Raw genomic sequence first — 12,885 nt, 5'->3', positions numbered from 1 at the left:
ATCTTCTTGGATAGTTAATAGATTCTTTCCATTATATAGATCATATAATCAGGTCTACAATTGTTGTTGCTCTCTTACTTCTTCTAGGTTCTATTTCAAACCTTTCATTTTCTATCATTATCTCTAATCACATGTATGTGACTAGTTGATGTGCCCTCATTATTCCTCAATTTAAAAGGAATTTCTTTTTCATTAAAATCAACATCGTCTAGACTCAATGATCCATTTGCGTTAAAATTATAAAACATGCACGTCTTGTTATTTAATCATACCCAACGAGTACACATTCATGGGCTCTACTTGCGAGTTTAAATCTCTAGAGACATACCCTCATAAATGATTTCATGAACAATTCTCTGTATCTCATTGGACTGGGATTTTAGTGATTTATCATTAGTCATCTGATATTTGAGGTAGCGGCTAAACGCATAATATTTAGTCTCATTTCCTGAGTATCATATTTCTTTTCAAATGCATACCAAATTAATGTGTCAGACTTGTATAGACTCTACTAATCATAGAGATCATGTGACAACTAATTCAGAATGAAATTCTTATAAAGATAATCATTTTCATTGTAAAGAGCTATATTAATAGCTACTTTATCATTTTCCTCTTTTTCAGCATCATCCGACACCACTAGGATATCGGTTTTCAGAATATTGGCAACATTTCTCGTAATGAGAAAAAATTCATTTTATGTTGCCACCATTTAAAATTTGTCTCATCAAAGCGAAATGGTTAGTTCAGGTCAAAGTTGTTCAATCCAATAATATAATCTACGAATGTCATTGCTGTAGAAACGTCTTAAAATTGTTGTTATCGTAGCTTGCAACAATTATAAATGACGCAAAATAATGCCTACTGGCTGAGTCACGACCATGTTGCTCTCTTTAATACATTTTGTGAGACTGCCCAAAATGTAGAAGCAGACTATCAATTATGCCGTCCCCAGGATAAAATAGTCGAAATATCTATTATTGAATTTTTAGTGCACTGTAAGAACCAATCTCAAATACACCCACCACAATATGACTACTACTGTCAATTCTCGAAATACCCACAATATGGCTACTCGTGCCAATTCTTTTCCCACAATCTGACTACTAGTGTTAGTTATCGAATGCTAATAATATGGCTACTTGTGCCAATTCTTTTTCCACAGTCTGACTATCAGTGTCAGTTCTCGAAATGTCCATAATATGGCTACTTGTATCAATTCTTTTCCCTCAATACTGATTACTAGTGTCAGTTCTCGAAATGCCCGTAATATGGCTACGTGTGTCAATTCTTTTCTATGAATACTGACTATCAGTGTTAGTTCTTAAAATTGCTGCAATTTGGCTGGTTGTGCCAATTCTTAGTGTCACGGAAAGAAAAATGGAGAAGTTTGCTGGAAATGCATCGACGAAAAACATGAGGGGGAAAGAAAAAGTTGAATGAAATCACATTTAACTTGGGGCGAGTTGTAGTGAGGAGAAATGCATCTATTCATTACATGATATATTTTCAAGTTGTTCATCTCTCCAATGTGGGATTTGAGAGTTGTTTTTTCAAAACTCGTCTATGTAAAACTTGAGAGTTGTTTTTTCAAAACTTGTCTATGTGGGACTTTGAGAGTTTTTTAGATTTCACACCAAAAAAATTTCATTAATAACTTTCAACAAACCAAGTTCCAACATTCTCCATTTCTCATATGAGGAAAAAGTAATTAAACAAGCTTTCTATAACATTTGGGTGAAGACAAGTTAGAAAGAAAGGATGACACATCTCAAATCTACAAACACGTGACAAAATTTAACAAGTTTCGTTAAAAAAAGTGAACTGATTTGTAACATTGATTTGGTTCTAATGTTTAAAAACAGCATAAATCGAACAACTCTATTTTCATATATTTAGGAAAGACCAATTTGATGTCTAAAACATTGACACGAAAAAATCTCGTTGTTTACTTTCAATGACAACTCTACATAAATTGATTTTGTTTGGAAAACAATTTATTGAGGAAAAACCGAATTTGATGTCTAAACAACAATTGGCAAATAGTCATTAAAAAAATTCATCAAGTATAATTTAGTCCTTCACAAAAAAAAAAAAAAAGTCATAGAATAGAACCTAAATATATCTTTTGCTGGAAAATTTTGGTTTATCAAATATTATTTTCTGAAGCAAATTAGCTCATAGAAAATTGGACTGAATTGAATTAAGTCAAAAATTTGAAGGACAATGTTTTATTATTTTTTGAACCAAACTGTAGCATAAACTGAATTTTTGGTGGCTAATGTAAGAGTTTTGAAGGAGCTAAATTGAACTCACTAAAAATTAAATGACTAAATTAAGTCTTTACTTTTTTATTTTATTTTTTAGAGTAAATTACATCAACACCCTTGAGTTTTAATAAAATTACATAAATCACTGTTCTTTTTTTTATATTATTAAGGGTATTCTCTCACCTTTTTTGGTAAGGAATTAATCTCTTTCGGAGTCTATGAGTGTTGCTCCCAACAAATGTTGCTACCAGAAATTAAACTCTCAGTCTCAGGGAAGTGAGACCTTCCACCACCATTCATTCTTTTAAATTTATACAAACCACCATTAATTACATACATATATTACAATGACTACACATGTAGGAGGGATAAATGTAATTTCTTAAACAGGAAATAGTGACAAATGTAATTATGTTAAACAAAATATTGTATATTATTAAGACAAATCCAATAATACAAGAGTTAATGTCTATTCATTATTTTGGTTAGTTACAAAGTAATTTAAACACTTATTTAGAATTATTAATACAATGTGTCTATTCATTATTTTGGTTAGTTATAATAATGAATAAACATTGACTCTTTATACTATTTGGACTTGTCTTTATATTATACCATATTTTGTTTGACTTAATTACATCCGTTACCATTTTCTATTTAAAATATTACACTTATCCATCTTACAAAGGTAGTCAGTGTAATGTATATTGTAATTATGAGTGATTTGCGTAAGTTTAAAAATGAATGGATAATTTGCATAATTTCACTAAAAATCCAGAGGTATTAATGTAACTTAATCTATTTTTTAATAGCATATTACTAATACTACCATGCCCGTCAACCCCAACTCATATTATTCGGGCTAAGATTAAGTGTCCAATCTTTATATGCTAGAAATTATTACAAAAATATCAACTTGACCAACAATAGAATTAAATGAAAGATAATATTCTTAGTTATTTAAAAAGATAAATCTAAATTTAAAATTTTAATTTATAACAAAATGAGTAGAATTAAATTGAAAATGAAATTAAAAATAACACACTAAATATGTGCTTTAAATGTGATCATTATTTCAAAGAGAGCAAAATTAATATATAAAAATTATATCTATTCAATTATTATTTTATCTATTAGGTTTTAACTTTATATAGAAGTATAAATAATAGAGTTTAAATTTGAAATCATCATCAAACTATTTAAACGTCATAAACATAAGACATTTTGCCTATGTATATATAGATAAGGTTATATACTTCTTTTGAAAATAACAACTATAATCTCACCTATATGACTATATCCACGAAAACAAGGCTAGAAAATTGTTGATATATAATATATAACCTTCTCCATAAATATTTTATTCATGCACAGAGAAATTTGTGGTTGAAAATGTAAAGTCCATTTTTGAACGAGGTCATACTAGCCCAGAAGAGCAAAGCCCAATATTTAAATTGAATAGATAAATAAGTAAAAGATGAACATGAAAATAGAACAAAAAAGAATGGAGAATGTTGCAACTCAAACTCAACACCACTTATACCCCAATTCCAACAACATCTTTTTCTTCCTCAAAAACACAACACATCATCATTTTCTTAAACCTTTTAGTTTCAGATTACACGCACCACTTTCAGTTTCAGATTCAAAGCACACAACACTTCTAGTTGAAACTTATCATGTACATAACAGTCTCAGAATCTTACTTGAAAAACTTCAGAATCAAGATTCAAACCCGACCCATATACTTATTCAAGATGAGGATTGGTCTAAACACCATTTTTGGGCTGTTGTTAAGTTACTTAGAAATGCTTCAAGGTTTTCAGATATCATTCAGGTTTTGGAATTTCAGCTTTATTCTATATTGTTTCATATGTTTTTCTAATAAATTTGTATGCTTTGGATAAATTGGTATTATTTGCCTTGCGTTCTGGGTGTAGTTTTATGATTACTTTTATTCAGCCCTGTTTGTTAAAGTTTTGTTCTTTGCAAAAGAAAAAAGTGATTATTTTGATAGAAAGAAAATCACTTACAAAAAGCAGAAGCTAAAAAAGTTCTGAAATGCAGGTTTTTCATAGGCTATAATATTTGCTTTTCAAAAAATTCCTATTGCCCCTTTGTGTAAACAGTTTAATTAAGCACTTCTTTAATTAGATTTTTATAAATAAGCTAAAATGAGCTTATAGAAGGTTAAACTATTTTCATAAGGTTATTGTCATAAATCGTTCTCATGTGCTCAAATGTGACCTTCCAAACACCCATTTGTTGTTTTCGGGTAGTACTTATTTTTGTAGCACCTTGCAGTAATTAGTTACTTGGTGTTTGTGAATAGGTATTTGATTTGTGGAAGAGCATTGAGAAATCACGGATAAGCGAGTTCAACTATAATAAGGTCATAGGCTTGTTATGTGAAGAAGGAATGATGGAAGATGCCTTATCTATGTTTCAAGAGATGAAGATTCAAGATCTCAAGCCTTCTTTGGATACCTATAATCCAATTATTTGCAGTCTCTCCGGAGAAGGTAAATTCGATGATGCTTTGCATTTTCTTAATGAGATGAAAGAATTTGGTCTTGAGCCAGATACTGAAACTTATGACGGTTTAATTCGAGCTTATGGGAAGTTCAAAATGTACGACGAGATGGGAATGTGTGTGAAGCAGATGGAGTTGAATGGATGCTTTCCTGATCACGTCACTTATAATATACTTATCCAAGAGTATTCGCGGGGTGGTCTGCTCCAGAGAATGCAAAAAGTATATCACAGAATGTGTTCAAAAAGAATGCGCTTGCAGTGCCAGCCCGAAACTTTGGCTGCAATGCTTGATGCTTATGCCACATTCGGGATGGTTGAAAAGATGGAAACATTTTATAGAAAACTTGTCAACTCCAGAACACGTATGGATGATGATTTGATTAGAAAAGTGGCCAAAGTTTACATCAAAAGCTACATGTTTTCTAGATTGGAGGACTTTGGACTAGAATTACGTTCAGCATTTGGTGCGACTGACATTGTATGGTGTCTCCGCCTCCTTTCGTATGCATGTCTTTTGAGTCGAAAAGGTATGGATATAATCGTTCAAGAAATGCGACATGCCAGGGGCCGTTGGAATGTGAATTTTGCTAATATCATCATGCTGGCTTATGTAAAGATGAAGGATTTCAAGCACTTGATGATTTTGCTAGCTCAGTTGCCCATCCACGGGGTGAAGCCGGATATAGTTACTATTGGAATTGTACTCGACGCAAATAAAATTGGTTTCGATGATATGGGAACTATAGAAAAATGGCGAAAAATGGGGTATCTTAACAGAGTAGTAGAAATGAAGACAGATTCTTTGGTCCTTACTGCATTTGGGAAAGGTCACTTCCTTAAAAGCTGTGAAGAAGTTTACTCTTCCCTTGACCCTGAGAATAGAGAAAGGAAAACATGGACTTATGATGACCTCATTGCCTTAATATTAAAGCCTATTGGTAGTATGAAACTGCAAGAAACCAAAATAGTTAACTCATAATTGTTTTCTTTAAAGCAATGAAAACAGTGTAAAAAAATTGTGATGTCTAACTTTCATTGTTTAGTTGTGATGGTGGAAGAAAATCAAAACACTATTGTGGCAAAGTGTAGACAATTCTCCATGCCTGTAATATAGACATTTTTTTTTCAACATGTTGTGAATTTATGGCTAGTGCAATTGCATAATTCATATCAATTGTTCTGCAGAATTCTTAGATTAATGAGAACTTTCTACTTATACATTGTTAATTCTAAATTTTTTAAGCCCATTTAGCATTTAATCATAAGCATTCTTGAGATACTTTTCTAGATTATGGACCTAAAATGACTCTTCCTATTATATGAAGGGAAACAATTCAAAATGAAGTAGACCCATTGTAACACACATGGATATTGAATTTTATTCTGTAAGACCAATGAAAAACTGGTTTTCGACTTTTTCCATTGCTTTTGATAATCCATTCCTTGGAATTGAAAAGATTGCAAACAAAATATTGCTGCAGTAAATTGCTAATAGTATCTTTTGGTTGTTATTTTAGGACAAAGTACATATTAAGATAATAATCAGCTAAGGGTCATTTTAGGGTCTATTTTCGAGTTTCGTTTTCTAGATGAATGAAGAGAAAGGTAAGGCTTGAAAGCTATATCAGAAGTCTATTTTATGGTTTTCTAGTCTTCTCCTTCCCTCTTTTGTCCTCTATAAACTAACTCACAAACAGACTCTTAGAAAATTTTCTACAAATAAGTAACTATATTTGTATGGAATGATCAATCCAACTCCAGTATTAATAAGTTATTAGGAGATATTTAATAAAAAATAATCACTCTTGCTCGAAATTATTATCCAACAAATGGATTTTAATAAAATAATTTGTATTCTATTTTGATTTGTTTCAAAAGTATTTTTTATCTTGTTTATACAACTAGTTTCCTATATATTTATTTATATGATTTATATTTTTAGATGTATTCTTTTATTATTATAATATTATTTTCAAATTTCATATTATTTTATTAAATATTTCTATATATGTACTTTCCATTAAATGTATTATCTTTGTTTTACTTGTTGTCTTCTTACAAAATATAATGTTTTGAACTTGAATTTTAAAATGGATTATTTTTTCTGAAGAGTAATTTACTTTAATTATTTCAATTATAAATTTCTAAAATAAAATTAAAAAACATATTTTTGTTTGGGGTCAAATTTATCCACTTGAGGGTGTTGTATTTGTGATTGGAAGGTGTTTTAGTGTTGGGGGAAGAATAAGTGGTTTGCTTGAGGGTTGAGGAAGGAGTTCAACTACCCTACTAGGGTTGAGGATGTGATGGTTGATGTTGCAATGAGGCATTATGGGAAAAAAATTGCATTTGTTTGTGCTCTATCGAAGAGATTTTAGTATTGAACTTGATTTCTTGTGGTTATTATAATCTTCGAGAGTCAAAGACGATATCAATGTTTTTAAGTTTGGGGAGAGAAAGATATGACAATGATTTTTAAGGTTGAACCAACTTACAGTGACCACGAACTAACTAAGTTAGCCTCAAACTTGTTAACAATTGACCTAGGATCCCCTTGGATAGATATATGATAAAGAACTCTGACGCTCAACTCAATATTTATAGATATCAAGCGAAAACTAGAGATATATTAGAGTACATAAAGATACTAATACTTATGTAAATGATATAAACTATCTATATTAAGTTTAATTAGCTAGCCATGTGCTGAAGAAAAGTGGGGAAATGTCAATGCACATTGACTATTATTGGTTTTCTTTTCTAGTTGTACACATGATTTGATAAGCACAAAATAGATAATCAAATATCTATCTAATCAACTTTCACCAACTTTACAATGCAACTTTTGCATAAGTTTTTTCAAAGTACAATTCTCCTTGGGAGAACACCTTTGTTTTTTTTTTGCAGTTAACTTACACAAGAAATCACAACTAAACTCTACACTTAAAGCAATCAGATTTTTATATACACTTCAAGAAGCCTTTTGGCAGTGTACATCGAACATGTCTTTTTTTCTCTACCCAAGATCAACAAAGATGTCCTGCAAAAAGACAAAAACAACATAAGTTCACGTGAGAGTAAAAAAAAAAGTTACAAGTAGTGAAGAGGCCACGTGAGTCATTGTTATATATCATTAGGCACACGCATGTTTTCTAAGATTGGATCTAATGAAGATCACATTCCAAGTCACATGATGATTTCTAAACAAGAGAAATGATAAAAAGATGCACTGACAGTGTAGTAAAGTTGTATACATTGTCACTACATTATCAACCATTCATGTTTATCATTATTGACTCTTAGAAAAAGTAGTACAAATGAATGGTGAATAATATATTGATTGTGTATAAAGTGTATAGACATTGCAATCTCTAAACAATTCCAACCATTTGGGTAAACTATAGAATTATAGAAGGTAGATGCAAGATGCTAGTAATTTGTGACTACAACAGCAATCAAGCCTCTTCCTACTAGTGGGGTCGACTACATCTACATGCATCGAACGATGTCATAATGCTCTATCATAAATTCATTGACAAAATATTGAACTCTAAATATTTCTTTATCATTTCTCCTATAGTTTTTTCTTTGTCTCCCTCTATTTTGATTTGTGATTAGTACCCACAAATCTGGCTGATCCTGAACATGTAAGACCCCTTCAAATAGCATGATTTTAAGGTAATAAAATCTAGATTATAATTGGATAAACCATTGACTTTCAAGTTATCACAATCAGATTCATTAGATAATTATATAACAGTTCGTAGGTCAGAAGTCAGTGTCCAAAACAAAGACCTAAGGGTCCCATGGTTGCATTTGAAGCAAATTGATGCAATATTTAGTATTGCTTGGAATATCATCATTTATTTATTTTATTTGAATTTTTGTTTTTACCTTGTACACTTTATTTCTTTAGCAATTTCACTGATATAGATGCCTCTCACTTCTATATTCAATTATTTGGCTAATTAATATATAAAAAGTAGAGGTTGTAAACTTGCAATCAATGACTCTCAATTGCAGTAATGATATTTTGTAACTAGAGGGGTTGTGAAAGTACCATAACCTATAATTTAATATAAAATATGGGTACAGTAGTCATAAACAGTGGTTAGAGGCAAAACTTAACCTAAAATTTTGAGGGAACTAAGATGTTTCTTCAACCATTGTACATTATAGATAATCACACTTTACCACACTAGGACTCAACAACTACAAAGTACTTTTATCATTGCAGTAGTAATTGTGGAAAAAGAAATGTAGATAAGGAATTAAGGACTAATACTAACAAGTGAAGGAAATTTGAGGGGCAAGGACACTGGCTAATTAAAGCCAATATAATTTGTCATGTATAGGCAAACCTAGTACCTATATGAGAGGCATGAATGACGTCTTTCAAATGAAAAATAAAATAAAATTGGGAAAGTGAATTATGAGACTTTACAAAATGTCCATGTAGCTAGCACAACCGACCCCACCTAATGGAATAAAAACTTGATTGTTGTTGTACAAGATATTCATGTCCGATCCTAATTCAGAGAAACCTATGCGACAAGGTCACACACCAAATGGGGAGGCAACATTGTAAGTTATCAAAACAGGTCCATGTGATCTACTACTACAAGTGGAAAACATCTAACAAGAAATTACATTAGTGTTTTATATGAACATCTAATTTGCTGATGTTGTAGTTTCTCCTTGATGTCCTTTTCTCACTTGACTATTGAACCAAACCTCTATGATGGGTTATATCATGATTTGGCAATAGAAAAGTGCCCATACCTAACCCATTACTAACCTTCAATCTCAACCATACCAATCAATCTCTTTCTTTTGCCATAACTTAATAAAAGCTCCTTAACAAATTAAATAAGGTTTCCTTAATCCAATACTTGCAACCAACACAAAAAAACATACAGAAATGGCAATTGGTCACATCATAACAACCAACTACGTTTAAATATAAATTTGTTGATCAAATCTCATAGGTGTGTGAGTTTTTATTTGTGCAAGATATGAGCCTCCCCAGGTACCTAACATTAAACCTCTAATTAAAAGCTCTCATAACTGATCATGTGCTTCCACAACCAATTCAAGCAGTACTATTTACACAGTTCTACAATTATCAATATGCCTTATTTTTTTGGCCTAAGACCCTCGGAATCGATGTCACATTGGATCCCAACTAATCCTAGCCGAGCCGGAAAGACCCATTAAAGGGCCCCCAACTAATCCTAGCTGAGCCGGGAAGACCCACAAAGGGGCAAAGCTCTCTCTGCACCTTTTAATTCTTTTTTTCTTATTCTGCTTATAAGACTTGATTCCAAAACCTTGCTTAAGGGAAACTAAGCTCTTTGTGAAAGTTAATAAATGTGCATTATTTTGCAGGTGATGAAGATTAATAACTTTAAATATCTGATTAGAATGTACATCATTCTGACTTACTGCAATAGTCCATCCTACTTGACTTTATCCTACCTAGTCTTACAACTAAAAGAACCAAGTTTTAATCTCATTAGTTGGGATCAACTACCTAGATCGAACAATGTCATAATGTTCTATGATAAATCATGTTAATTGACAAAACATTGATCTCTAAATCTTTCTTAATTGTTTCGCTAATGTTATTTCTTGCCCTCCCCCTACCTATGTATGTTTAATAATATACATAGCTGGTCCTAAGCTTGGATAAAATGTGAAAGTTGTGTTAGGCAATCAACAGTAAACATAAAACTTTACAGAATACTGTATCATGGTCCTATCCAGGAAAAGACATAGGTCCTATCCAGGAAAAGACATAGCTAAAATGATTTGGGGTCTAAAATAGTAAAGTGGAACCCAAAAAAAATCATGAGAAATATAGTGCAGATGTAACGCACTAGAGAAAAGGGAGAGGGAATCTCTATCTCTATAAACAATCCCAAGTCCACAAGAAAAATAATTATTTTTTTGTTTTATATCACTAAATACAGCACAGGAAAGTGAATTGAGGTGCTTGTGAGACACGACAAAGAACTCTTACAAACCACTCATTCTCACTTTTGTTCTTTTTCCAAATTTGTTTCGTAATACTACACCATAAAATCGATTTTTATTGGGTTAAAATCAGAAATACCCCCCTATTATATTTTACTTTTTAATATATATCACAAATATCTTTTCCAACACTAATAATACGTTGGTCTGGTGATATAAGGCGAACGGATCTCAGACAGACCAAAAAATCAAAGTTTCAAGACAACCACATACCCAAAAAGATTAATTCCTTAACAATAAAGTAAGCCACCTTTGATTATAGCCACACAAAAAAATATCTAGACAATCCTCTTTCAGTTGGATAGCCCACTATGGGCAAGTTCATGAGCACATCTGGTGTCTATAATTTGTATCATTACATGGAAAATTTGTTATGATTGGTTGAATTTTTTTTATTTCAATTAAAAGGTCATTATTAAATATTTTTTTATCAACGACAAATAACGATAGATGGCGTAACACAAATGATAAGACAGAAAATATGCATCCCCTAAGTTCGCCCTACTAAACTAGTTGCATTTCCCTATTTTTATCAAGCTATGTTTCTAATTTTCTATTTTATTTAACAAATCAGTTCCTAAGAACTAAGTACATAATTAACTATGTTGAAAAAAATGACATAAAATCTATTTTAGATCTTCTCTATTTCAAAGGGTCAATCCAGTTACAAGCTATGAATGGTTAGAATTTAAAACCAAATAAATTAAAATTAGCCAGTGCCATTAAAGGGAAAAAATATATATATATATCAACCAAAAGGCATTAATTAAATTAAAAAATATAATGCGTCACAGCTTAGTGTGTAGAATGTACTTACCTACCTCACTATCCCGGAAAATGACGTCATCCGCCATGTCCATCAACGGCACTAGACACTCCGGCGAGAATTTCCTGGCGAAGAGATGCAAGTAACTGCTCCAATTTGAATCCCTCAGTTCGCAAACGAGCTCCGGCGAAACCTCCTCCGGCGTGTAGAGGTGTGGGTGGCCGTTCCAGCTACCCGTCCAGTTCACTCTTGTGAGCGTGAACCCGGTGCAACAGTTCGGGTCCACCATGGACAGCAGTGTCGGAAAGTAATGCTCCTCCGGGTAACACGGCTCGTTGGTAATACTCGGAAGCCGGAACTTTCTCCACAGCCGCTGGTCCCGGACCACCAATTTCGCATGGCCTCGAGTCAGGGTAAAGAATTGTGACCCGACCCGGAAATGATGGTATGGGACCTCGGGTAACATCACGTCCTCTCCACGAGCCAGGTATCTCCCATAGAGATTTGGCTCATCCGAGAGGATCTCGATGAAGCTCCGGTAGTAGGACTGGGAGGCAGAAAAATTAGTTAACGAGTTTCGAAATAGATAATTATAAACGAATCGAAGCGAAAAGAGTGGAATACAGTGTTGGGAGAAAAGAGCAAAATATTGGTTAAGAGGGTCATCGAGTAGTGCGTTGGCTAGGAGGCGGCGGGTAGCAGAGATTAGAGTAGGGGAAGAGCGGTATGTTTTCTTGGAAGGAATGAAGCGGCCGTGGAATACGCCGCCGGGGTCAGCGACGGCGGAGGTGGGGTCGGCGTGGATGTAGATGTTGAATAAGTGGCGGTTGGGGTCAGAGGAGAAGAATTTTTGCCATAAGGGAGCAAAGGAGAGATTGGAGTTGGTGAGGAAAAGGAATGCAATTTTGGGTTTTTGGTTAGTGGTGGTGGAAAGGTGGCGGGTGGTGGAGGTGGAGGTGGTGGCGCGGCGGAAGAGGGAGAGGTCGTCGGCGTCGGGGGAGGAGGAGGAGAAGAAGGGGAAGTGGGTGGTGGGGAGGAGTTGAGGAGAGAGAAGGAAGAGAAAGGGGAGAGAGAGGAAGAGAATGAAGGAGACAAGAATGGGAGGTGACATTGGATAATGTTTTTTTTTCTTTGGATTTGGTTTTGTTTTGTTTTGTTCAGAGTGAGTGAGAGAGATTTTGAGGGAAGAGAGTGAGATGACTCAGATCAGAGTAAAAGTAATGGATGATAAAAAAATGTCAGGATCTTTCAGCTTCCTCTTTTGTTTTTCTGTGTGGG

General features: G+C 33.2%; 2 protein-coding genes across 4 annotated transcripts; one reads left to right on the top strand and one right to left on the bottom strand.

Annotated features, from left to right (window-relative positions):
• The first annotated feature begins 3,759 nt into the window (after window positions 1-3,759).
• LOC109342021 (pentatricopeptide repeat-containing protein At4g14190, chloroplastic) lies at window positions 3,760-5,993 on the top strand. The gene is made up of 2 exons (XM_019579977.1): window positions 3,760-4,107; window positions 4,603-5,993. Exons 1-2 carry the CDS (start codon window positions 3,775-3,777, stop codon window positions 5,782-5,784), a joined length of 1,515 nt encoding a protein of 504 aa, XP_019435522.1. The 5' UTR covers window positions 3,760-3,774; the 3' UTR covers window positions 5,785-5,993.
• Window positions 5,994-7,522: 1,529 nt separating this feature from the next.
• Window positions 7,523-12,868, bottom strand: LOC109342060. 3 transcript variants are annotated; one of them, XM_019580047.1, is made up of 2 exons: window positions 11,668-12,868; window positions 7,523-7,845 (listed from the first exon to the last, which is right to left on the bottom strand). In XM_019580047.1, exons 1-2 carry the CDS (start codon window positions 12,716-12,718, stop codon window positions 7,832-7,834), a joined length of 1,065 nt encoding a protein of 354 aa, XP_019435592.1. In that variant the 5' UTR covers window positions 12,719-12,868; the 3' UTR covers window positions 7,523-7,831. The 3 variants fall into 3 exon arrangements, with proteins under 3 accessions (XP_019435592.1, XP_019435590.1, XP_019435591.1); XM_019580045.1 differs by having other exon boundaries at window positions 11,663-12,867; XM_019580046.1 differs by having other exon boundaries at window positions 11,659-12,865.
• Window positions 12,869-12,885: the final 17 nt, after the last annotated feature.

The sequence above is a fragment of the Lupinus angustifolius genome, unplaced genomic scaffold, assembly GCF_001865875.1.
Source record: "Lupinus angustifolius cultivar Tanjil unplaced genomic scaffold, LupAngTanjil_v1.0 Scaffold_162_1, whole genome shotgun sequence".
NCBI lineage: Eukaryota > Viridiplantae > Streptophyta > Magnoliopsida > Fabales > Fabaceae > Lupinus > Lupinus angustifolius.
This window is presented reverse-complemented; position numbering and strand designations above follow the sequence as displayed.